At 43.5% G+C, this 27,237-nt stretch overlaps 1 protein-coding gene across 10 annotated transcripts in view; it reads right to left on the reverse strand.

Annotated features, from left to right (window-relative positions):
* The window catches only part of CASZ1 (castor zinc finger 1), a 237,335-nt gene that overhangs the window by 47,901 nt on the left and 162,197 nt on the right, over positions 1 to 27,237 (reverse strand). For 6 of the 10 annotated variants that reach the window (XM_044282078.1, XM_044282070.1, XM_044282071.1 and 3 more), the window contains exon 1: positions 2,971 to 3,285. In XM_044282078.1, coding sequence (XP_044138013.1) covers positions 2,971 to 3,019 — 49 coding nt within the window. In that variant the 5' untranslated portion in view covers positions 3,020 to 3,285. Of the gene's footprint in view, positions 1 to 2,970; positions 3,286 to 26,933; positions 26,985 to 27,237 lie in introns of those variants that run through there. The other 4 variants (XM_044282072.1, XM_044282074.1, XM_044282073.1 and 1 more) reach the window with 1 other exon arrangement.

A 27,237-nucleotide genomic window follows, 5' to 3' on the forward strand; every position in this document is an offset into this window, starting at 1 on the left:
TGTACCTACGGTTTCAAATGTCTCACAACGACCTGAAGCTACTTCCCCTGCTCTCACCTGTATTAGAGCCTTGTATGCCGTTAATTCCAGCCTCAGGGCCTGACAGCCTGTAAACAGGAGGAGGAACTGGAGCTGACATTTGTTTGGACGTATAATAATCTGGTTTTCCATCACAAGCCACCTTGCCGCCTGAGATGTATCCAGCAGCACACAAACACTATGGTGGGGGTAGGATCACTGAACCCTGAAGCAGTGGTACAGCATATTGACCATCTAGTATCTAGCACATACATGAAAGAGTGTATAGCGGTGCTTAGGTTGCGTTTATATGTTCCAGCTGCCACTTTCAGCAAACACCGCCCACCCGCGGTAGCCAATAACTGCACAATGTTTTGATGGCAGCCATGACTGTGACACTTGTGTGACCAGAGATCTCTGGGTAGCAGTGAATGGGGTTGGCAGAGAAGACTGCCATGACTGTGACCCCAGGATAGCAAAATAATCCAACTCTGCCTGTTTTTTTTTATTTTATTTTTTTGCAATTCTGGGGTCGCAGTAGCTTCCCAGTCACATTGCAACCCCAATCTTTTCTATGGCTGCTATGCTACACAGCAATCCATGGTGGCGCAACGAGTGTCATGGCCAGGATCACCCCAGCCTAAAACCTCATCTTAAGGGCTCATGCACATGACCATTTGTGCGGTCTACAAATTACAGATCCGCAAAACATGTATACTGGACGTGTGCGTTCCGCATTTTCCGGAGCAGAAAGTCCTGCCATCGATAGAACAGTCCTATCCTTGTCGGTAAAACGGGCAAGAATTGGACATGTTCGATCTTCTTGCAGGTGCTTTCTGCATCTTTCGCGGCCCCGTTGAAGTGAATGGTCGGGTGCAAGAGCCCTTACCAGCAAATTTGCCAGAGTTGTGTCCACTGTTTATGTGCATCCAGTAATAACCACAGTCTTGAACTCCTGAAATTCTGCTGAAGTGAAAATCTGGGAAGGTATCATTGCAAATCCACAGATTTAAGATAATCTTATTATGCCGGCTATTCTTAGTCCGCATATTAAACGTATACACACTCGCCATGTTGTCAGCACATGTATGATGTCACAAACCAGCACGTGACTATTGACACCATAATGTAAATCTCTTTTCCAAGCTCCTCCCAGCCCCCGGGGAAATCAGACTAAAAGAGGCTAATGCAAAGCAGACACTTCCCCCCCCCCCCCTCCTTCTCATGACAGTGTTCACAAAATTTATTTTCCAACTCTTCTAATCTTTGGTACACAACCATTTAATTTGCATAACCCAGCCCTCTCGTAAAGCACAAGGAAAAAAATATCTCCGCACTCGTTTAATTAAAAAATGTAAATTTGCTGTCATCTTGGGGCCTGGTGAGTTAGGGACGACAGTGGCATCTTTTACTGCTGACAGCGACGCACTGAACGTGTTTTGTGAACTGCAGGAAAATGAGCTGATAAGGGACATGTGTGGACCAAGGCCCAGAACGCCACAACCTTCATCCTCGTCACACATCTAGCACCTCATCCTTAAAATAACATCATTATCTCACAAATGCAGAATTCAACGGGGAAAATTAATACCTTTTCAAAATTTGGTGCCGATAGATCGATCTATATTATCAGAAAGCTCATCGCCAGGAACATTAATTGGAACAGGTTTTAAGAAAAATAAAAATCTTACAAAATGTCACGGTGCTGCTGACACTACGGCGTGGATATGCGTTAATGAGAAGTTTGTCACACTGCGGTCCAGCTCTGCGACTACATCTACGCTGCAATTAATCTGCAAATGGCATGTAGAATGAGAGTTGTAGTCCAACAACTGCGGGAGACACGTGTTGCACAGATGACACTCGCTCAGGGTCTGGGTCTTTGACACTGAACATATCCATCACTCACGGGCACTTAAGCCATTTAGCCAGCACTGTGCACACTGTCACATTAATAAGTAATGGCTGCCACATAAAAGTTTAGACATAGCGAAATGTGAAATTTTACATTCATTACCAATACTGGACTTCAAGCGAGCTCTTCATCACGGAGAAAAGTAGAGCTAAAGTGAGCAGTGCAGACGGCTGGGTATAGGGGGTGATGCTCGGAGCAGGAGACACCATTCCTTTTTTTTTGTTTTAATGCTGAAACAGTGATCTCCTGGGTGTGATCAGTCACCACGGAAACCCCTCAGCACATGTGCGGCTGTAACGTCTCCGCAGACAATGCCTGCAAGGTTCAACTGCCACCGCCTGACTCAGTGCCCTGTCTCCTGCTCCCTCCACCTGAGCTCCCTGTACTCAGGAGCAGGGAACAGGGTTCCTCCCAAAAAGATTACATTACAATAATGATCACTCCTCGCAGCAGCCACTGCCTTGTCCCAAATTAATGACATTCCTTTCCGGTTACACAAACTCTTACAAATGAAACCAGAAGTACCGGAACCTGGGACAAAAAAAACAAAAAAAAACATGAATCAAGGATCTCCACCGTCTCTCCGTACTGCAGCAAGTCCCACAGCACAGCAGGCTATAGTGACAGAAGCCACACGACACTAGATATTAGCAGCACAATGGGCACCGGTCCACACAAACAGAACAAGACACTGATCGCAGCCTGAGATCACCTCTCCTCAACCACCATAGTACCAGCAGAGGAACCCAAAGCCACTTGTCCAGCCCTCCCCATGCCAACATCCTATCCCCATGTAACTCTGCACAATGCTCTGCCCTCTGTGACAGGCAGAAAACTTTCTGAGCGCCCATATATTAGAGTCAAGGACAACGCCAAAGCTGGACTATATAAAAAAAGCTAAACAGAAACAATAGCTGTAGTCAAAGTGAAACACCACACTAATGAGTCAGGAAGAAGCACCATACAAAAAAGCTGCTTTATTAAAACTTCTACTACACAGAAGGAGGAAAAGAGACAGGCAAGCGCCAGGTACTCACCATAGTCAGAGAATCCAAAGCTGAATTCACTTAAATAATCAACTTTCATAATACTTAATTAGTATCTAATTGAGGCTGATTTGCTTCCCGGATCACAAGTTGTTTGACTGATGTCACTGTGTGTGTCTGTGGGAGCTCTGTCAGTGGAGCAGGCGGGCAAGCTAGGATTGGCACAGCAGAAATGGCAACGCCTCCTCCTGGCCTTACCAACTGGTTAGAGGGCAGGTGAAAGATCAGAGAGCGTCCCTGCCCCTCTCCCTGTGTGTGTGTGTGCATAGGCTTCTCTCTGAACAGCGCTGCCTCAGAGGTAGATATGAAGTGAATGAGCTCCCAGCATGGAGTTTGCAAGAGAAAAAAAAAAAAAACACACACACACTGACATAGAAGCCCAGTCACAGAGGCTCAGGCCGCCCTATCAGTGTGTCGCTCTCTCAGGGGCTGTCCTTCCTGCTACACAGGCTTGTTCCCAGAGCATGGAGTCCCTGACAGCGGAGGCGGCACAAGACATTCCCCAAACACACAGGACACACTCACTGCCAGTGTCCCAGTGTCTCCCACCGCACCACAGGAGCCCCTGACTGACCCGCACACAAGGCCAGGCTGAGCTAGAGCATGGAGAACACAGAAAGCCTGCAATCATTAGGAAATTGTACAAATGTCTTTCAGATAATGTAAACCAGGCTTGATAAAAAGCAACAATTAAAAAAAAAAGACGGCAAAACTGAGTCGTTTATACGTCTACGGCTCTACTGAGACATTAATAAATTCCAAATGTCTGTAATACGCATAAAATCCAGGTGCAGATACTTTCCCGCAAACTGTGGAGAAAAATCTCACTAAGTAAGAGATTACATTATAATAATCTATCCCCCGAGCGCTTTGTCAAATAAATACATGGGGATAAACTGTGTTTAATCTTTGCTGTCCGCAGACATATAGGGGGAAAATATCCTTCAAATGCCAACCCCTTGTGTCTGGGGGAATATACCCCCCAGGACTCAGCAACATGTGTAGACATTGTTGAGGTCTTGCACTAGTGTAACGTTACCTTCTTTATTTCCGTTTTCACACAGGGTTATAACTACGACCACAACATCCTGTATTATGACAGAAGAGGCTGATTATTATTTATCAGTCACTGGCGTCTATGGATAATTGGTGGCAGGCAAATGACTACTTAACCAGTGCCGCAGGTGACCTGGAAGTGGACCCACCTGGAAGATTCACAACTCTGTCAGGTTCCCTCAGCTTGCAATGCCTCAGAGTCCTGTATATGTGTGTGCTTGTACCTCTTTACTTTGTAGAAGGCCTCATGCGCATGGCCATATCCGTTTTTGCGGTCTGCAAACCACGGATCCACAAAATATGGATACTGGCCGTGTGCATCCCACGTTTTTAAACTAGAACTGGCTATTCTTGTCTGCCAAATGGACAAGAATAGGACATGTTCTGGATTTCACGGAACAGCCACACGGATGGGGATGACACGCACTTCTGCGGACACAAAGAAATGAATGGGTGGATCGGATGCGGACCCAAACTATGGTCGTGTGCATGAGGCCTAACTGAAAGATTCATATAGGGTTTGTCCACATGTGTCGTATTCACTGCAGAATTGCCACTGAGGATTTTTATGTATCTAATCCACAGCATCCGTAGTACAAGCTAAGTGTAGAGGACATCTCATGCACAGGCCGTGGAGAAGACCTCCAGTATAAATGTACTTGCGTTGCAGGTGTTCAACCCCCACTTACAGTACCTGCAATACAAGGTCTCTAGTGGCAGCTACACATAGAAGGAAAGGAACGCTGGTAAGCCCATTCTCGCTATAGGTTCCCTATATTTATGAGCTATCCTACGGCTTTGACAGAAATATTTGGTGGGAAGTTGCCTGGTATATAAAACGTTTTCAGATATCTTATGAGGGCTCATTGTGGAGCTCCATCTACTAACCAGAGTGGACTTCAGCTACAAAGAGTCTCTAAGAACACGGCATGCCAGGCATTACATGGACAGCCACTTATGTCGGTGGGTACAGCCCCATGCTCTCTTTCCCCTGGGGTGGCTCGCTGAGGAGATGAACACTGCTAGGTTCTCCCATACACTACAGCAGCAGGATAGCCATCAGCATATTTTCAGGGCACTAGCCAAAATTAAAGGTGTTATCCCATTGCCACTACATATCCCCTATCCCTAGGATAGGGCATAAGTGTCTGATAAGCGAGGATCTGACTGCTGGGACCCTGCCGATTGTGAGAACTGGGGCCCATCTTCCTCTGTTTAAATGGAGTGGGGTTCACACATGCACGTTGCTGCTCTGTTCAGCTCTATGGGGCTGCCTATCTCCGGCAGTCCCATGAATGTGTGTATCCCCTTCTCGTGATTGGTGTGGGCCCCAGCACTCATACCTCCGCTAATCCCTTATCTTATGGATAGGGGATAAGTTGTCATAATGGGACAACGCCTTTTAAAGCATTGTCCAAAGTCAAAACTCTTCTAAGGATTTCTGCAAGTCATCATCTCATGTCACAAACCTTGTGTTTGCAACTTTTTAAAAGCCACTTGTGCCAAATTTTGTCACACCTGGCGTTTCTGTACCACCCTCACCACTTTCTGAAAAGGGGGCATGTCAGGTAAACATAAATGTAAAAGTTAGGGCTCATTCACATGAACGTGTGCTGCCCGTTGCCGTATTGCGGCCCGCATTTGCGGATCCGCAATACACGGGCACCGTTCCGCGTGCATTACGCATCACGGATGCGGACCAATTCACTTCAATGGGTCCGCAAATCTGGAGATGCAAAACGGTGCGGAACGGAAGAACAGAACGGAACACTACGGAGTGCTTCCTGGGGTTCCGTGCCTCCGCACCACAAAAGGATAGAGCATGCTCTCTCTTTTTGCGGAACAGACGGATCGCAGACCCATTCAAGTGAATGGGTCCACGATACCCATGCGGCTGGGCAATTTGCGGTCCACAGCACGGGCTTCAAACGGTCGTGTGAACAAGCCCTTGGTGTACTCCTACACATTTCTTATTGGCGTAAACATGTAGTGTAGAAACTATTTTGCATATACTGTAGTGGACATGGCAAAGCTTAAGCCAAGGTAAACCTCCCCTTTAAATGGACTGATGTGCTAGATAATAAGCAACAACAAGTGCAGACCCACTGTTCCTTCCCTTGCATGTGTACAGGAAAAATATCAGCAAGCACATCTACAGAACTGCTATTCAGATACAACTGTGAATGATTAAGGTGCGACCAGTGGTCTACCGCCATTGTTTATGAAAGCTGTGGACTGTTCTCAGATGCAGGGACTTGAGATTTTACATCTAAAAAGCCACATTCCCTCTATATTTTATTTTTATTTATTTCCAGAATAAAAGCAGGGCCTTTAAATTCCCTCCCTGCAGTATCCCCAGACTTGAGCGCCGTTGCAGGAGCCTGGAGTGAGAAGGGGGCGGGGCCGGCACTTAGCTCCTCCTGCTTCCTGACATAAGTCCACAGCTTTTTCCTGCAGCCTCCACAAAGGGGAAATCACTGCAAAGAGATGTTTACAGCTGCCATTGAGTTCAGTAGCAACTGCATAAATTCCTATGCACTGAGTTCCCCCTAGTGGCCGCTGCAGGCAGATAGTTTTATCATGTACTATATGAAGGGAATCAAGAGACTTAGATCGATATGGGGAAAATGTCAGTTGTATGGTGTAAATACAATGAGAAATATGGTGTTCAGAATGTGCACCCTATCTATCTTCCACTTTTTGACAAAAGAGGCATAAGGGATTTAATAAAAATAAATAAATAAGTCATCCACTTAATAAAAACATCACAAGTTTGTAAGTAAGTTCTGCTATGTAAGGTCCCGCCATTGATATCTGTGCACCCTCCAGTAACACCGTTCACCTGACTGTTATAACGATCTACAATGCCCTAATGATAAGAACCCACGTGATGTACTGTAGACATCCACACTGACATGTTTCAACCGTAAACATTTGCGTCTAGCGATTCTAGATTCCAAGTTTGTTTTAGATTATTTTTTCAGGGATACTGTACAGTTTAAACTGGAACTCTAAGCCGTCTTACATACGAGCGATACGAATTGTGTCAGGATCTGTTCAGGAAAAAAAAAAGATGGTTTTCAGTGTGCGCTTTTTTCTGGCTGGATTGGTCCGGATTACATGCATTTTTCTTGTGCATGAAGAAGGACTGAAGAATACCAATCTACATCTCCAGCAACCATCAGTGAAAAACGCATTACATCCGGATGTCTTTTGTTTTTCACTCAAGCCCCATTCACTTCAATAGGGCCAGAGCTGCGTGAAAAACCCACAATTATAAAATATGATGCGATTTTTCCTGAATGCAAAGATGATCAGTCATAAATGATGTACACATACCCATTGAAGTGGATGGGTCAGGATTTAGTCCGGAGGCTATGCATGAACTACACGTATCTGGGTGGAAAACTCGCTTGTGTGAAAGAACCCTTAGGCCTCTTTCACACGGGCGTTGCAGGAAAAGGTGCGGGTGCATTGCGGAAACATGCAGGATTTTTCCGCGCAAGTGCAAAACATTGTAATGCGCTTTGCACACGCGTGAGAAAAATCTGCATGTTTGGTACCCAAACCCGAACTTCTTCACAGAAGTTCGGGCTTGGGATCGGTGTTCTGTAGATTGCATTATTTTCCCTTAGAACATGGTTATAAGGGAAAATAGTAGCATACAGAATGGATAGTACAATAGGGCTGGAGGGGTTAAAAAAAAAATAAAAAAAATATTTAACTCACCTTAATCCACTTGATCGCGCAGCCGGCATCTCTTCTGTCTTCTTCTTTGCTGTGCACAGGAATAGGACCTCTGATGACATCACTGTGCTCATCACATGGTCCAATCACATGGTTCATCACCATGGTGAGGGACCATGTGATTGGATCATGTGATGTGACGTCACCACAGGTCCTTGGCTGGCAGCTCAACATTACAGAAGAAGACTCCGCAACTACGCGATCAAGTGGACTCGGTGAGTTAATTTTTATTTTATTTTTAACCCCTCCATCACTATTTTACTTTGCATTCTATATTCAGAATGCTATTATTTTCCCTTATAACCATGTTATAAGGGAAAATAATACAGATCGGGTCCCCAGCCCGATCGTCACCTAGCAACCATGTGTGAAAATCGCACCGCATCCGCACTTGCTTGCGGATGCTTGCTATTTTAACGCGGCCCCATTCACTGCGTGAAAAACGCAGAATATAGAGCATGCTGCGATTTTAACGCAACGCAAAAGTGATGCGTGAAAATCACAGCTCATGTGCACAGCCCCATAGAAATTAATGGGTCAGGATTCAGTGCGGGTGCAATGCGTTCAACTCACGCATTGCCCCCGCGTGGAAAACTTGCCCGTGTGAAAGGGGCCTTAGTGAAAATTAGAATTATGGAGCTCCACTGGCCTCCAAAATTTCACTGATCTGAACAGAACATTCCACATATTCGGTACTCCACTGTTCTCTTGTAGGCCATGGATGGGGGTTCTGCTGACCACGACATCAGAAGGCCTTGTCAAGGGGTGGGAGTAATTCCTATACAAATTCCCATGTGGGTTATGACAGCTCTACTGACCATGGGTTAGGGACAGCACAGGCTTCAGCTGTGGTCTGCGAGAGGGCAGAAGACGTTCTCCACAGACCATGCTGGCATTTTCGTCTCCTCTGTAGAGCAAGAGAGGGCAGCCTGTGACGTCATTCACTGAGGATGACAGAGACCTAACATTTTACATGTAGATCTACAACCTCACTAACAATCTAGAACCGAACTCCAGGCCAATCTCTGCATTCACATCAAACAGCTCCTGGATTTACTTTCTGAATTACATTCATTTCTAGTGCTTCATTCAGATCATGCGTCAACTAGTTACCTTACTTAACAGAAAAAAAATCACATATGTCAGTAGACTTCAACAGGAGCGAATTAAGGGCTCATGCACATGACCATATGTATTTTGCGGTCCGCAAAAAATGGATCCTGCAAAAAATATAGATGACATCCGTGTACATTCCGTATTTTGCGGAACGGAACAGCTGACCCTTTACAGAGCAGTACTATCCTTGTCCGTAATGCAGACAATAATAGGACATATTCTATTTTTTTGTGTAACGGAAATACGGACATACGGAAATGGAATGCACACAGAGTAACTTCCGTTTTTTTTTTTTGCGGACCCATTGAAGTGAATGGTTCCGCATACGGAAATGAAATGGATTGAAAATACGTTTGTGTGCATGAGCCCTAAGGGAGTCTTCAATACAGTGAAAGAATGGGAATGCGGTGGAGTTTCTGGCTGTTTATGTTCTCCGCTTCTACTGTATAGGTGTAGTGTATAATCGGTGTGTATACGCTGTGTGCACCAGTTTGTGCATGTATGTTAGCCTGTCTTTGTGTACTAAGGCGTGGCAGTGTGTTTACATAAGCGCTGTTGGCACACTGGCCTCTCCGTCTCTATAATCCTGTTAGCTGGCAGCCTCCTTTCTCTAGGCTTCTTAGTGAGTATTTGTAAACTAGATATCTAATGGAAAATTATAGGAAAATTATAGTGAAAGCCATGATGAGAAAATCAGATTACCCCCAATTCAATTCTGCCATCCCAGCCCACACAGTGCGTTCTCCATTTTTTTTCCCATAAATGCCAATGCCAGGGGTCCCTATAATCAAATAAAATTGAAAATCATCTTCCCATTAAATTCAATTAGCTGCAATTTCTAAAGCCTATCAGAGATTTTAATTACTAAATTATAAAATTCTCCAATGCTAAATTGAAGACCCGAAAAAAAACGTGCATCTTTGCTTTTCAGTGAAAAATACAGCATGAGACCTTGGATGGCTGTGTTCCTGCTTCTTCTTATCTGAATGTGACAGTGTCTCCCTGTCCTCCTGGAATTACAGCAGTCAGTATGCCAGCTTGTAGCCTGCATGACGACATGGCGGAACCTAACCCATACCTGTTGCTTCACCTCTCTTATGTGCCCCTAGGCACACAGCTAATTGTGACTTCATCACTGTCTATAAATATGTAGATGGGTAGTTATTTTAACATTATCCAATCAGCTGCCAACTACAAGCCCTTCGCAGTTCATTGTCATAGGTGAAGAATTTGGTGGGAGGGGGTTCTGTAATGATGACTGATTGTGAGTTCTCTAGTATCGCTGGTCTCGATATGTTTGTTGCAGCTATTACATACACACACGGTGTTAGATCTGATGTCACTGTGACATCAGAGTTCCTATCTCAGCACACGGCGGCCTGGCTGCTAACATCATGGTAGCAAACAAGGAAATGATAAGACCCAAGGATGCACACAGTTTGTTTTCCGAAATTATCATTTCTGACAAAAGGTCAGAATTTTCTGTGGAAACTGGATGCAACATGTAATCCTACAGGAGATTAGCTGGATTATAGCTAGGGAAATCCCATCAAATATAAAACTGGTGACATGTAAGTCTACTTTCACATCTGCTGTTTTGTATTCCGGTTTTGAGATCCGGCAAAGGATCTCAAAACAAAAAAAAAACAAAAAACGGATCCTGCACCATTGACTTACATTGTTTTTGGTGTTGGATCTGGTTTGTGTCCAGTGTACAGAACTGAACAAGCTGGAATTGATGCATTCTGAATGGATTTTTCTCCAGACAGAATGTATGGTGTTTTGCGCTGGTTATGAGATCCTCTGCCGGATCTCAAAATCGGAATACAAAACTGCAGATGTGAAAGTAGCCCAAGGCCTCTTTCACACGACCGTATGGCTTATTTCAGTGTTTTGCGGTCCATTTTTCAGGGATCCGTTGTTCTGTTTTTTGTTTCCGTTGTGTTTCCGTTTCGGTTCAGTTTTTCCGTATGGCATATACAGTATACAGTATTACATAGAAAAAATTGGGCTGGGCATAAAATTTTCAATAGATGGTTCCGCAAAAACGGAACGGATACGAAAGACATACGGATGCATTTCCGTATGTGTTCAGTTTTTTTTTGCGGTCCCATTGACTTGAATGGAGCCACGGAACGTGATTCGCGGACAATAATAGGACAAGACTCAAAATGTAGCGGAGCGGAAATGCGGACATCGGGAAACAGAATGCTCACAGAGTACATTCCGTTTTTATTTTGCGGACCCATTGAAATGATATCCGTATATGGACCGTATACAGAACGCAATAAACGGCCCGTATACGGAACGCAAAAAACGTTCATGTGAACGAGCCCTAAGGGATACCAGTCATTCCAAAACCAAGTAGAACAAGGGAAGTTTTTAGAACTGTAGAACTCACAGGGAAGATGTATAGAACTGTAATACCTTAAAGGGAACCTGTCACCAGGATTTTTTGCATAGAGCTGGGGACATGGGTTGCTAGATGGCCACTAGCACATCCGCAATACCCAGTCCCCATAGCTCTCTGTGCTTTTATTGTGTTAAAAAAACGTTTTGATTGATATGCAAATGACCTGATATGAGTCCTGTAGCCGGAGATGAGTCAAGCGGAAAGGAGCCCAGCACCGCCCCACATCCTCCGAATCTCCTCCTTGCTGGCTGACGTCACAGAGCTGGAGCGCCGAAATCTCGCGATGCGCGAGCTAGCGCATGCGTAGTTCGTTCCCCGTGCTGATGCCAGTACAGGGAATGAACATGATGCCGACACTGTGCATGCGCTAGCTCGCGCATCGCGAGATTTCGGCGCTCCAGCTCTGTGACGTCAGCCAGCAAGGAGGAGATTCGGAGGACGCGGGGCGGTGCTGGGCGCCTTTCCGCTTGACTCATCTCTGGCTACAGGACTCATATCCGGTCATTTGCATATGGATCAAAACTGTTTTTTAACACAATAAAACCACACAGAGCTATGGGACTGGGTACTGCAGATGTGCTAGTGGCCATCTAGCAGCCCATGTCCCCAGCTCTATGCGCAAAATCCTGGTGACAGGTTCCCTTTAAAAGAAATGTGTCACCAAAAATTATTTCTGCCAGTTAAAACCAGACAGTGACACATCTCCTTTTTGTATAAGGCTACTTTCACACTCGCATTTTGTGCGGATCTGTCATGAACAGATCCGTTCAGATAATACATCCGTCTGCATCCGTTCAGAATGGATCCGTTTGTATTATCCTTAACATAGCCAAGACGGATCCGTCTTGAACACCATTGAAAAACCAATGGAGGACGGATCCGTTTTCTATTGTGCCAGAGAAAATGGATCCGTCCCCATTGACTTACATTGTGTGCCAGGACGGATCTGTATGGCTCAGTTTCATCAGATCCGCAGCGTTTTGGTGTCCGTCTCCAAAGCGGAATGGAGACAGAACGGAGGCAAACTGATGCATTCTGAGCGGATCCTTTTCCATTCATAATGCATTAAGGGCAAAACTGATCCATTTTGGACCGCTTGTGGGAGCCCTGAAAAGATCTCACAAACGGAAACCAAAACGCCAGTGTGAAAGTAGAATATTTTTATTCTATTCTATCAGTTAGGGCTCATCCACACAGTTTCTGGAGCAGGTTAAAAAGTTTATTAATGCAAATGTATTTCTTAGGTGTAAAAGGGACATTTAAAAAGCAAAAAGGGCCAGAAGGACTGGGGTCCAAATGAGGGACTGTCTCTCCAAAAGAGGGACACTTGAGATAAAACTGCAGTAAAGTGATCCGTACAGACCAAGAAGTGATGTCTATTATTAGGCTTAGGTCCCAGTGTGAAAATTGCAGGAATTAAAATTTATGTTTTTTTGTTTAAATATAGATATTGACATGGAAAATTAAAAATAACATCACCAACAATTCTATAAAAGCATGTTAAACATAAAAATGTGATTTACCAATAGGTCCTGGCACCTCTCCTGACATATCCGTTTTAGTAACTACTTGCATTCCCCGTGTAATAACCATTCTGGAGCATCTACTCTTATTACTCTATGTTGTGCCATTCCTTTATTATTCCCATTGGAAGCTTACAAATAAATTGCCAGCAGTCTGCAGTAACGGTACTACTGTCCAATCAGTGCTGCCAGTGTCAGACACCCCCTCCCCAACTGGTAACACCCATCTGTACATTTACTGCAAGCTGCTGGCAATTCATTCATCAACTTCTGGAAGGAATAATAAAGGAATGCTATAACATAGGGAATGCAAGTGGTTACTAAAACAGACATGTCAGTAGAGGTGACAGGTCCTCTTTAAAAGGCTGTTGGGTTTGGATATCATCTAATAATATCCCGACTCCTAGCAAATATGAGGTGAGGCATGAATGCTGTGTCCATATCTGAATGGTATGAAACTTCAGTGACTATGATGCTCAGTCTCCTTGTAAAACAACTGCCCATACGGGGCACCTGTTGAAACTGATGGGCGTCTATGGTCTTCATGGAATTAATGGGTGGCCTTGTCTTCTGGGGGGAGGTCTCAAACAGCAGGCACGCTCCCCTTTTTCTCTAGTAAGCTTCTATGTTGAGCTAGACATTATACTGCATAGTAAACTGGACAAGGTCTACAATAGGAATAAATTTTAAATATTAGAAGACGGCTGAACACCAATTTAACATAGCACCTACAGAACATATAACTAGAGCCAAGTCAGCACCAAGGAAACATCCCGACAACTCTCCAGACTACAAGTCCAGTAAGTGACATATACTGATGTGTACATTGTAATGAGGACAACAACATTCTGTCACTAGATCACCACCCACCAGAATTCTACTACTATCCTCATCATCTGTACGATCGCAGCTCCACCAGTCCACTGTTACCGGATTGTAATAATTGGGTGCAGAGACTGCATCTTGGAAGATGGCTTCCTCAGAGACGTGAAGAATAAACCTAGTGAGTCACTGCAAACATGTAATGTACACACCGCTGTGTACATTTGTCAGTGTGTCTTGGCTACCAAATTGTAAAATCCTGTATATTTGATCAGCCATCCTCACCTTTCCTTTATATCATCTGCCATCTTCCTTTATGTCACAAATACGTCACCCTTTCATCTGCTCCTCTTTGCGTGGCTCCTGCTTCCACTTGGAGTTTCATCTCTCACAGTTTGGGCAGTTGCATTTGGCAACAAGCAAATAAACACACATTAATTATACTGGTAACGTTTTTTTTCCCTTCAAATAAAAATAAAACTGGTCGGACTTGATTCTCCTGTTTAAATCTTTGCCTTTCTTTCAGAATTAGTAATCAGTTTCAGTTGAAAGCTCCCAAACTTAAGTCTCTTTTGCAATAGGTCAGTTGCAAAATACAGCACAGCCTTGTGTCAGGTTTACTATTAGTTACTGGCGTCTGATCCAAATGCAAAAGCTGAATTATAGCAATAATTGTCTGTGAGCTGCATGCAAGCTACGGGGGATTCTGGACTAGGAAGGGAACAAGTGTTCCCAACATATTACACTGGTAGTAACATAAAAGATGAGACCGTGCAGACGCTGTACTGGTGAACACTGGTGGCGTACGCGCTGAACATTTTTTGCTATGGACTTGTGTGCAAAAAATCTGCAGCATTTACAGTAGCAGCAAAGTAGATGAAATTTTTTTTTGTTTTATATACAGTCCTGATCAAAAGTTTAAGACCGCTTGAAAAATGGCAAAATATCATATTTAGCATGGCTGGATCTTAACAAGGTTCCAAGTAGAGCTTCAACATGCAACAAGAAGAAATGGGAGTGAGACAAAACATTTTTTGGCATTCAATTCAATGAAAACAACAAATAAACTGAAACAGGCTGTATTTCAGCAGATCAAAAGTTTAGGACCACACCTCCAAAAAAAAAAAACTAAACCCCCCCAAAACAGAAATCCAACTTCCAGACATGAACTCAGTAATGAGTAGCTCCGCCATTATTGTTTATCACTTCCAAAATTCGTTTCGGCATGCTTGATGCAAATGTTTCCATGAGGTGAGTGAGAACATTTCTCCAAGTGGTGAAGATGACCGCACAAAGGCCATCTACTGTTTGGAACTGTTGTCCATTTTTGTAAACTTCCCTTGCCACCCATCCCCAAAGGTTCTCAATTGGATTTAGATCAGGGGAACATGCAGGATGGGCCAAAAGATACATACACACATATATACGTCCTTCTTTATATATATAGATTTTGTGCCCGTCATAGAAGACCTTAAGAGGACATTTTAGGGTCCATTCACACGTCCGTAATTTGGGTCCGCATTCGTTCAGCAATTTGCGGACCCATTCACTTTCAATGAGGCTGGAACAGATGCAAATCCACATTTCCTCGATCCGCATCCGCATTTTCGGGATCCGCATCTGTTTTTTCGGGATCCGTTTTTTCGGGATCCGCAATTTTGTTTCTGAAAAAAATAGAACATGTCCTATTCTTGTCCACAATTGCGGACCAGAAAAGGCATTTTCTATTATAGTGTCTGTGATGTGCGGTCCGCAAATTGCAGATCGCACATTGCAGGTGTCCGTGTTTTGCCGATCCGCAATTTACTTAACATTTTTGTCATATTAGCTCCAATTAACCACCTCAGCCCCCCTAGCTTAAACAAACCCCCTTAATGACCAGGCCACTTTTTACAATTCTGCACTACACTACTTTCACAGTTTATCGCTCGGTCATGCAACTTACCACCCAAATGAATTTTACCTCCTTTTCTTCTCACTAATAGAGCTTTCATTTGGTTGTATTTCATTGCTGCTGACATTTTTACTTTTTTTGTTTAAATCGAAATTTACCGAAATTTTTGCAAAAATTGACATTTTTCACTTTCAGTTGTAATTTTTTTTTTTTAAACGACATCTATATATACATTTTTCTCTAAAATTATTGTTCTACATGTCTTTGATAAAAAAAATGTTTGGGTAAAAAAAAATGGTTTGGGTAAAAGTTATAGCGTTTACAAACTATGGTACAAAAATGTGAATTTCCGCTTTTTGAAGCAGCTCTGACTTTCTGAGCACCTGTCATGTTTCCTGAGGTTCTACAATGCCCAGACAGTAGAAAAACCCCACAAATGACCCCATTTCGGAAAGTAGACAACCTATGGTATTCGCTGATGGGCATAGTGAGTTCATAGAACATTTTATTTTTTGTCACAAGTTAGCGGAAAATGATGATTTTTTTTTTCTTACAAAGTCTCATATTCCACTAACTTGTGACAAAAAATGAAAACTTCCATGAACTCACTATGCCCATCACGAAATACCTTGGGGTGTCTTCTTTCCAAAATGAGGTCACTTGTGGGGTAGTTATACTGCCTTGGCATTTTAGGGGCCCTAATGCGTGAGAAGTAGTTTGAAATCAAAATCTGTAAAAAATGGCCGGTGAAATCCGAAAGGTGCTCTTTGGAATGTGGGCCCCTTTGCCCACCTAGGCTGCAAAAAAGTGTCACACATCTGGTATCGCCGTACTCAGGAGAAGTTGGGCAATGTGTTTTGGGGTGTCATTTTACATATACCCATGCTGGGTGAGAGAAATATCTCTCTAAAAGTCAACTTTTCCCATTTTTTTTATACAAAGTTGTCATTATAGAGATTTTTCACCCCCCTGTCATTGATCACCCCCCTGTAAGGCTTGCTCCATTCAGAGGTCCGTATGTGTTTTGCGGATCCATGGATCGGATCCACAAAACACATACGGATGTCTGAATGGAGCCTTACAGGGGGGTGATCAATGACAGGGGGGTGATCAATGACAGGGGGGTGATCAATGACAGGGGGGTGATCAGGGAGTCTAATATGGGGTGATCAGGGGTTAATAAGTGACGGGGGGTGTAGTGTAGTGGTGTTTGGTGCTACTTATTACTGAGCTGCCTGTGTCCTCTGGTGGTCGATCCAAGCAAAAGGGACCACCAGAGGACCAGGTAGCAGGTATATTAGACGCTGTTATTAAAACAGCGTCGAATATACCTTTTAGGGGTTAAAAAAAATCGCATCTACAGCCTGCCAGCTAACGATCGCCGCTGGCAGGCTGTAGATCAGCTAGTTTACCTCCGGTTCCTGTGAACGCGCGCGCCTGTGTGGGCGCGTTCACAGGAAATCTCGCGTCTCGCGAGATGGCGTCCCGGCGCGTCCACTCGGAATAACAGGGCCGCCGCAAAGACGCAATCCTGCGTACGGCGGTCCTGTAGTGGTTAAAGTGGGAATACAGCCCCCAGTGGTTGTACAGGGCTGTACAATCTCACTACAGAGATGATTGGGGTCTCCTAAAACCCAGCAGCTCATACAGAGCCCCATCGATCATATGACCACTGGGACCAGAGCAGGAAGTGGCACCGCTGCTTCCTGATGTCTATACACGGCGTTCACGACCGACAGTCGGCTCCCCGCAAGGATATTTTAAAACATCCGTGCACAGATGAAGGACAACCACCCGGACGTTTATAGTTTGCGGGTGGTCAGAAAAGGGTTAAACATACCAGAAGAGGATGGTTCGATGATAAATTGCCATTCCCTGTCATTTCCTGTGTGTTGAGATGGGAACAGGAAGCAAAGACCAGAGGGAACCTGGTAAGGATCGGAATGACAGTGGGCCATTGGCGAGGTGAGTAATATTTCTTTTATATATTTTAATCAATTTTTCCCCTTTTTTTAAAATACTCGCCTGGCAAACTTAGGATAGGCCATCAGTATAAAAATCTTCGACACCTGTCTTTTACAGCTCCCCAAAAACATGTAAGTTCAGACTGTCCAAGAGCTTGCTTATTTCAGCAGGGGAATAACTTGCTGTCAAACATTTCTGGAAGCGCGTATATCGTGTGAGTCAAAAGAATGACCCTGTTGAGATCTACTGTGCATCGTTTAGTAGGCTTTACACTTTAAGGTGCCTGTACAACATTAATAGCTGTTGATCGACTGCTCATTCACCAGGTAGGATCTCATCCAAGTCCCAGATGTTTTCAATGGGGAGAGAGGAGAACTTCCAGGATCCTTCACTGAAATTCAAAGTGCCCGATCCTTATCTCCCTAACATAATCTGGGTAGAGTCAAGAGGCTCCCATACACGTTTGTCAGTGGTCATAGTCCGCCGATAGTAGCCTAATGTTCATGGGGTCTTCAGTCTGGAGAATCCATTACAGATCTAATGTATATGGGGGCAAAATAGGGGGAAAAAAGGAGCTTGCATGGTGGATTTCCGCGTCTAATACCCCTCTCCCCACTAAATTAAATAGTCATGTATTTGAAGGAATCAGATAACTGTCACCAGCCTTTGTCTCAGCCGTATGGATGTGTCTTATGACTTTACTGCTTACATAAAGAAACTATATTATTCCCTGTATTGAATACACATTTTTATTGGAAATAGGTTATAATCAGTTTTTATCTAATAACCAAGCACATTTCCTTGCATATACAGGAATTTAATTGTATAACGCTTTATGCACATGGCCTTGTCTGTGTTTGGGCCGCAAACAACGGATCCGCAAAATACGCATACCATCTATATTTTTCTCACTCCCATCAATAGAAAGAGCTGTTCTTGTCCACAATCCGGACCAAAACAGGACATGTTCTATAATTTACGGAACAGCCACATGGATCTGCAAAAAATACAGATTTATCCATAGCAATAAATAGGTCAGTATGCTATCCACAAAAAATGCATGTAGCACACGGATGGAAAATATGGTCATGTGCATGACACCTTAGACTGCGTTCAAATCTCCCTTTTGGATATCCGGCTGCCTGGTCTGGCTCAAATGCCGGCTGGACAAAAAACTGTTGCATGCAATGGTTTTTGTCCAGCCAAAACCCGGCATTTATCACTGTCAGACCTCATTACAGTCAATAAGGGTCTGGCGGTGAAGTAAGGGATCCGGCAGGCTGCTCTGTGCCGGAGCAGCGTGCCAGATCTCCATAACAGAGATGTGTAGCTTTAGAGTGATAGTTGTGTATCAGTCCTGTTACATTTTTACCTATGGGCACAGACAAGGTAGAACTAGAAGGTCTTTGTGGTGTGCAGCGAGCTCCCGTTTGGTGTATTCATGCTCCTGAAGATCTACAGCCTTATCGCTTAAATATGCCTTGTGTCTACAATTGTTTACAAATCAAGAAAGCAAATCTAAGCACTGTCTCCTTGTGCTGAGCAAACAACGTCGCAGGACTGTCACCGTGTATGTGCGAGGCTGTATGCTTGTTTGCTACGGCACAGCAGCCGCTGGCTTTGGATTAGTCTGTGTATTCCCCCTCCTTTCTTCTGCATACTTTTTTGTTGTCTGACAAAGCTCTCATATTTTCTGTGTTTAGCAGACCATGAATTAACCTTCATACCAGTTACAGGGCTATTTAGTTACTGCCGCTAGTAATCACCAAACTTTCCCTGTCTGTTGTGCCTTTCTCTAGTAAAAAATCTCAGCACATCACTGCAGAGTCGCCTAGAACATCACAACCGTACAGACGAGGCATTGGACAGCAGGTAGAGAGCTGCTGGGGCTTCTGAAACATTTGATTACCTGTAGAAGGCCATTAAGTACTGGATATTACAGACTGTAATCTATACACACGGGAATTTCCACACTTGAACAGGACATACGTTGAATATCACCTCTGCTTACTCTTATGGAAGCTTTTCCAATACATAGCTGCAGGGTTGTTTGGTGGGGATGCCTGGCTCACAGTCCACATTCATCCCAAAGATGATTGATGGGACAGTATTGTACTAATTTCAGCCATACCTATTCTGAATTAGAAGGGGTTCCTGTATACATTTGGCCAATATATATGTATATATATATATATATATATATGCCTCGTTCAACGGAAATGAATGGAAGTCATGGAAACCTGTAAATGAGGGCCCCATAGCTCCTATTTATTTCAGTAGAGGGTGAATATGCTTGCAAGAGCATTTCAGATGTCAGAACCTGTAATCATGATAAGGGAGGCTTAGACCATTTAGGTGCCAGGAAAGAGATCGAGTCTAGGGTTTAAAGGGTTTTCCGGGAATTAAGGTTGTATTAGACAGCCCGATTCTGCCAGCGATTGTCAGGAAGGAAGTCTTCCTTCCCGACAATTGCCTGCTCGCTAGCGGAAACCACTGTTATTACATCCAACGATCTCCTCTACAGCATAGGAAGGAGTGATCGTTATACCATCGCTCATCCCCATGTCCAGTTGTTTGCCGGCAGCAGATCGTGGCTAGACACCACGAACTGCAGCCGGCAAACAATAATTTTTAAACCTGTCAAAAGATATGGATCGCCCGAGGAACAAGCGTTTGATCATTGGTTAATCGGCGGGCAGTATAAAAACGCTTGTTAATGATGATTGGCCCGACAATTGCTTGGTGTAATACAGGCTTAAGATATTGATGACCTAACCTCTGGATAGGTCATCAATATCAGATTGGTGACCATTCAACACCTGGCACCCCATCAGCTGTTCATGACTGGAACTGGAAACCATGAAGTGGATAGAGCTGGAAGCAGAAGGCTCTGTCCACTGTGTAGTTTCTGGAGCTGCTCTACTCATTTGAGTGGGAACCTTGCTGCAGTACCCCGGCAAGAACACTACACAGTGGAAACAGTCTTCTGCGTCCAACTCCGTCCACTGCATTCCAGCACCATGAACAACTGATTGGTAGGAGTACTGGGTATCGGACCCTCACCAATCTGATATTGATGATGTATCCTGGAGAGAGGTCATCAATATCTAAGTCCCAGAAAAACTGTTTAAGGTACTTTTACATGGGCTGATAATTACTTATTATTGAGCAGGGGGAGAGCTGCATTTATATGTAGCAATCATTCCCTCTGTATGGGGATGTGGGATCACTAATGTGATAGCTCCTACCCATACAGAGTCATTGTTGATTAATTGCAGATTCATTCATAATATGAGCCACATAAAAGATGTGATCACCCCATACATGAGAGTTTACTTGTTCACTGGGTGATCAGTGGCACATTTACATGGGGCAGTTATTAGGAACAATGACGAACGCTCATCTTCGATAATTGCCCTAATCCTTGGACCATGTAAAAAGGCCTTAAGACATTGGACCAGGTTGCACATTCCCGGTCTTTTTTTTATAGGGTTATAGAAATCAGACAGCCCGCATACAATAGATGAATACATTGTGGCAATAACTGCTACAATTTCTAACTACATGATACTACACAAAGCATATTTGTGCATCTCATAGTGTCAACAAGAGATTTCATGCAAATCAGTAGAAACTTATAAAGGATGTTTGCAAGTTGAGATATCTGGAGTTCCTGTTTGGGTGGACAAATAATGGCATATATTAGAACTTCAGCAGCCAGGTGTCCACAATACTTGGGTGGTTTACAGAGAGCTTTTCTGCTGGACCATTTAGCTTGTTAAAACTACTTGCTGAGGATCACAGCTGACATAAACCATTCTACCAGAATATGCTGATGCACTGAAATATATACAGTGCTGTGAAAAAGTATTCATACCCCTTGAACTTTTCCACATTTTTTCATGTTACATTCTTAAATGTATCTTATTGGGATTTTATGTGATAGACCAACACAAAGTAGCAAGTGTGTGAAGTGAAAAGAAAATAATACATGGTTTTCAAACTTTTTAATAAATAAAAATCTAAAAAGTGCGGCATGCATTTGTATTCAGACCCCATGTACTCTGATACCCCTAAATAAAATCTGTGTGACCAATTGCCTTCAAAAGTCACCTCATTAGTAAATAGAGTCCACCTGTTTGTAATTTATTCTCAGTATAACTACAGCTGTTCTGTGAAGGCCTCAGAGGTTTGTTAGAGAACATTAGTAATCAAACAGCATCATAAAAACCAAGGAACACACCAGACAGGTCAGGGATAAAGTTGTGGAGAATTGCAAAGTAAGGTTAGGTTATAAAAAAAGATCCTAAGCTCTAAACATCTCACGAAGCACTGTTCAATCCGTTGTCTGAAAATGCAAGGAGTAGGACACAACTGCAAACCTACAAAGACATAGCAGTCCACCTAAATTCACAACCCAGGGAAGGAGAGCACTATAACAAAAGTGGGCTTGGCCAGGATTAGGACAGATATACAAACTGTGACTTTTTTAAGTTTTGCAAACTTGTTATGCAGTCTGACTCCTGCAGGTGGTGGTGAATTGAAGAAACATCTCTACACACGCAGTATTTAAAGATGTGACAACTTTCCACCCCACAGTGTCCCACAATAAAGAGTTTTGTTACAGTAACTACATGTCACCCTACTTCCTGAAAGTACAGATCTCTTTTATAGGAAACAAGCTGTACTTTACTGACCCCACCAGAGGAAAGTGGGTCACCATATATTACCAGGCCAAACACTGTGTACAGCTTCCATGAGTGCACTCTGTTTATTCAAAGACACACACACAGCATGATGCTGTCTCATTAAGGCAACTTATTGTTCCTCCTACTCTACCGTAATGTGTGGACTCTAAGGCTCCCTCTTACAAGTGCAGGCTACCCGGCCTACAGCTCATAACAATGTGGATTAGGTCTCTGTGATCTTACACTGTGGCATCTATGCATCAGTAAAAAACTGCCTCCGGGTCATGTACTAACAGCCGAGTAACCGTGGACAGCAGCTACTGCTGGGGGATTACCTAGCTGATAAATGAGAGCGGAGATCCTACTCTACAGCTTGTAGTATGTTAGCCAGAAGAGTGTAGGTACGAGCTATGGTGGGCTTACATGGCCCAATTATAGGGCAGATGATTGGGACAAATGTTCCTACGAACGCTCGTTCTCGATAATCTGCCCATCTAAAGGTGTTCATTGGGTGAAACAGTCATTCAGAAACAATGCAGCTGTATGAGGACAAGTGCTAGCAGTAGCCACCGCTCGTTCTCATACTATCGAGGTGATCGCCGCATGCAAATACTTTTTCATCTCTGCGTTTCAAAAGCTAGAACTTTAAAATTTTCCATTGAACTAGCCGTATAAGGGTTTGTTTTATTCAGGATTAGTAGTATTTTTTTAATGCCACGGTTTTGGGAGTGCCTCTAATGTATAACATTTAAAAAAACATTTATTTTGGCAGGGCAGTGTGAAAAAAACACAAATGTGCCTTTGTTCATGTTTTTTTTGTTTTGTTTTTTACAAAGTTCACTGCACAGTAAAAAAAACATTAACTTTATTCCGTGGATCAGTACAATTAGATTTCTTTACTTCGACATACTGAGATATCCATAAATTATTCTGCCTAATACCATTTTGGGATACATGCAATCTTTCGATCATTTTTACTCAATTTAGTTTGTGAGGGGAGGGGAACAAAAACAGTTGTAGCACTGGGAGATTTTTGTTGTTTACAGCGCAGGTTAAATAATGAGATAATTTATTAGATCAGGTCATTACACACTTGGCAATACCAAGTTGTTTTTTAAAGTTTTAATATTATTGTTTTTTCCTTAATATTTTTTAAAACATTAACTGTCCTTTTCACATTTTTAGTTCCTGCGATTGATGACTTTACACGCTAACACGCTTTTGTATTAGAGCATATATGTGAGGATTTTCACGGGCACTCTACTACATTCTGGCAGAGGTTGGATTACGACAGGCCTACGGGCCCTCAGAAGGCCTTTGGCTGACATCACAGCTACTCAGCACCCCAAGATTGCCCCTTATATGCCTTAGTCAGTAATGACCGCAGAATCTGAGGGATTGAATTGCTGGGATCAGAGGTATCTCTCATCCTGGCAGTGAGGGTGCAGCGTCAGCTGGCACTCACAAGCTATTGTGCCACTGCTATGATGTACTATTACTACGGCAGGTCACTGAGTGTGGAGGTAATAAACCCCTCTCTGCCTCAGAATAATTGCAAACACCTACCCATTTACTAACTGCTTCACATACTTCATTCTTTTCACCATCACTTTACTCAAAGTAGACATAATCAGCCCATTGTGAACTGATAAAATGTGACTTGTATCTCTTCTATCTGGCCTTGTTACCCACAATAAAGGCCAATCGGAAAGTATTCCTGCATAGCAGGGGGGGGCTATTAGTGTCTGAATAGAGTTAAAGAGAGATAAGCAGCGGTGATTATCAAGAATTTTCTATACTATTTTGAGTCTTCATTATCTAATAATCTTTAATTCTGTGTTTTTCAACCTCTTCTCCACAGGACACAGCTGAAGAGCAAAGAGACAAAGCTATGTATGTATAAATCAGTGGAATTTCCATACTAATTCTCCTAATAACTGCAGAAGTACACTGTCTGCTGAACACAGGACTGTTGGGCAAATACACTTTTATCACTGTGAGTAGGCAGGATCCAAATCCTAATAGAAATGTGCAATAAAGTAAATAATACCACCTAAAAATATCATGTAAGTATTGTTTTCCAGCAGACCCTGGGCTCAGAGGTTATGTGACTATCACCTAGAGCTCCTGGAATGGTCATCCTGTTGTCCATGTCTGGGCTTCCCCGCAGCAACATTAAGGCTTAAGGTGACCAATCAAATAAAGTCACACATATCGGTTTTGTCTGGCCAGTTGTTTCAGGCTGGAAGCCGGACACAACTGATATACGTGCAGTGCACCGTGCACCGGTCCAGCTTCCATAGACTGATAGCAACGGACCGGAAAACGTAGCATGTAGCATTTATTGGTCTAATGCTATTTGACATTTAGCATCATAAGTGATGTGCCAGATGTACGTGGAAGGTCCCATAGAAAATTGTGGCATCAGTTCAAGCTTCCGTTCCCCTGGTTTTCGGCACCACGCTGTAGGGGAACTAAGCCGGCAGGATATTTGTGAAGTGGAACTTATAAAGAGGGGGTCAGAAAAGTTGAAATTTTAACATGACCAATTTTTTGCGCTCAAATGGCTCAGTGGCTTACTCCCCTCTCCCCACTCCCCACTGAGAACACATGCATGTTCGCCTGACTAGTATTGGCCACTTTTAGTTATAATGGTTACAGGTGGCAACCCGACTGGAAATGACCTGCACAGAGAGAATACACTGACGGGTAGATAGGCAGACAAAGTTGAGTAGACCCCAGTCCTATAGGAGAGGAAGGTAACTAGGATCCAGGGCAATGAATAGTAAGAATCCGAGAGCAACCATTCACACTGGCAGGCATGATACCCTAACGTGACCTGCGGTGTGCTCTCTCTGTGTTCCTATTTCAAGGCCACTGCCTGGAGCTTACAGACAATGATGGGGAGGGCTTTGAAGTCAGAATAGAAGCCGAAAGCTAAACAAGCAGGAGGGGTGGATTAAGGAGGGGTTTACTTGGGAGAGGAGAAGAGGGTGGGGGCATATATTTAGATATATAGAAAAAAGCTGAAAGGATAAAAGAAAAGTGGTTCACAGTGGGAGATCTAAATGTAAAAAGAGAAAAAGAAAACCAAACAGATCCAGGGCAGGGCACATGCTGCTAATGTCTGGATGCTCCTTCTGTGCAGTGAGGATGATGGATGTCTTGCAAGGGCCTTCAAGACCTATGCATGTTACATCACAACTATTTACATAAACCGCTGATCCACCCGTAACCCCTGACACTGGATGGACCAAAGGAAACAAGGGGTCGGACATCACAGGCTGCTAGACATCTTGGAGAAGCTTTACCTATCTCAGGCTTTGCACAATGTGACATGTCTATTTGTTATAATCTCACTTTCTAATGGTTTCTCATTTATTTAATGCTAAAAGTTGCGTAAGTAAAACTTCATTTTTTTTAATACTAATACTAATACTAATACACATGACGGAATAAATTCAGGAGGCACTAAAATTTTGAGTTGAATAAAAGGAATTTGAGACGTTAACTTGTACCTGTAGTTTCAGAAAACCTCTGGCATGTTAGAAGTTTGACCAGGAGGAGATACAGGTGCTGAGGCCACCGATAGCTGAAACAAAGGGGCAGATGCACTCAGCGGAGCACTGTGCCCCCTCGGCTGTGGCCAGCTGTGCTAGGCTTTCATTGCAGACCTGAGCAGAACATTGTACAAATTCATTACTTTTTATGGATCTGCACACTGCTCTACTTGCATCATGAAGGACAGCCAAGCAAAGCTGAAGGGGTACAGCACTCAGCTTCTGCTCCTTTGTTTTAGCAATGGGTGGGGGTCTCAGCACCTGTACCACCAGCGATTATAGAAAGCTATCTAGTTCACAAAGGTGTCAAGAGCTTGGGGGAGCAGAATCCATATTTTGTCCAGTGTACAATTTGGCCTGTGTTTATTTCAGACCAAACTTGTAATGGTTGTTCCTGTATTTAGACACAAAGGGGGACATTTAAAAATCTATTTAGTCCATATTTGTGTTGTTGTTGCATACTATTTGTGAGCTAAAATTTGCAACATTTCCCCCTTTTACACCACTTTTCAGAAGTGTCGAGAAAAGCGGGTGTGCTGTGGGTGCGGAGTGCCACATTTATCTTTCTTCACCCCAGTTTTCTGGCTTGAAGAAACACTTAAAGGGAACCTGTCACCGGGATTTTGTGTATAGAGCTGAGGACATGGGTTGTTAGATGGCCGCTAGCACATCCACAATACCCAGTCCCCATAGCTCTGTGTGCTTTTATTGTGTAAAAAAACTGATATGATACATATGCAAATTAACATAAAAGAGTCATATCCTACTTGTGTGACCAGAGAAGAGTTATATTTTCAAGTTCTGACTCATCTCAGGTTAATTTGCTTATGTATCAAATCGGTTTTTTTTACACAATAAAAGCACACAGAGCTATGGGGACTGGGTATTGCGGATGTGCTAGCGGCCATCTAGCAACCCATGTCCTCAGCTCTATACACAAAATCCCGGGGACAGGTTACCTTTAAGTCTACGGCAGCCTCCTTTAAGTGTGTTGCACGGCCAGAAGATGCGCCAAATATGTGTAAGGTCTGTACCTCTGCAGAAATGTGGCGCATCCTCCGGCAGTAGAGGGGGAATCAAGACCGACATACAAGACGCCGATCTTGATAAATGTCCCTCAAAATGGTTGTGATGAAAGGCTACCACACACACAAAAGTGACAAGTCTTACCTTGTATAGAGATGCCCAAATCCCTTTCACTGCTCCGGCCTTTACTTCATCCTAATTGAAATCAATGAGATAAAAAAACAAATTAGCTGTTAAAACAGAGAATACAAATGGATGTTTTTGACAGTATACACAGTAGCATGTGGTGAGCAGCGGTGATATAGCGCCTATTTGGCAGCTGTACACGAGACTCCTAATGTAACAGGTGTCTGTTATTACAGGAGGGGCACAGGTGCCAGGCTTTCCAGCAGAGAAGTGCCGCCTGCTATCGTGCAGGACATCAGGGTGGACAGTAGGAAGCATGGGA

Source organism: Bufo gargarizans, chromosome 2 (genome assembly GCF_014858855.1).
Source record: "Bufo gargarizans isolate SCDJY-AF-19 chromosome 2, ASM1485885v1, whole genome shotgun sequence".
In the NCBI taxonomy this organism is placed as follows: Eukaryota; Metazoa; Chordata; class Amphibia; order Anura; family Bufonidae; genus Bufo; species Bufo gargarizans.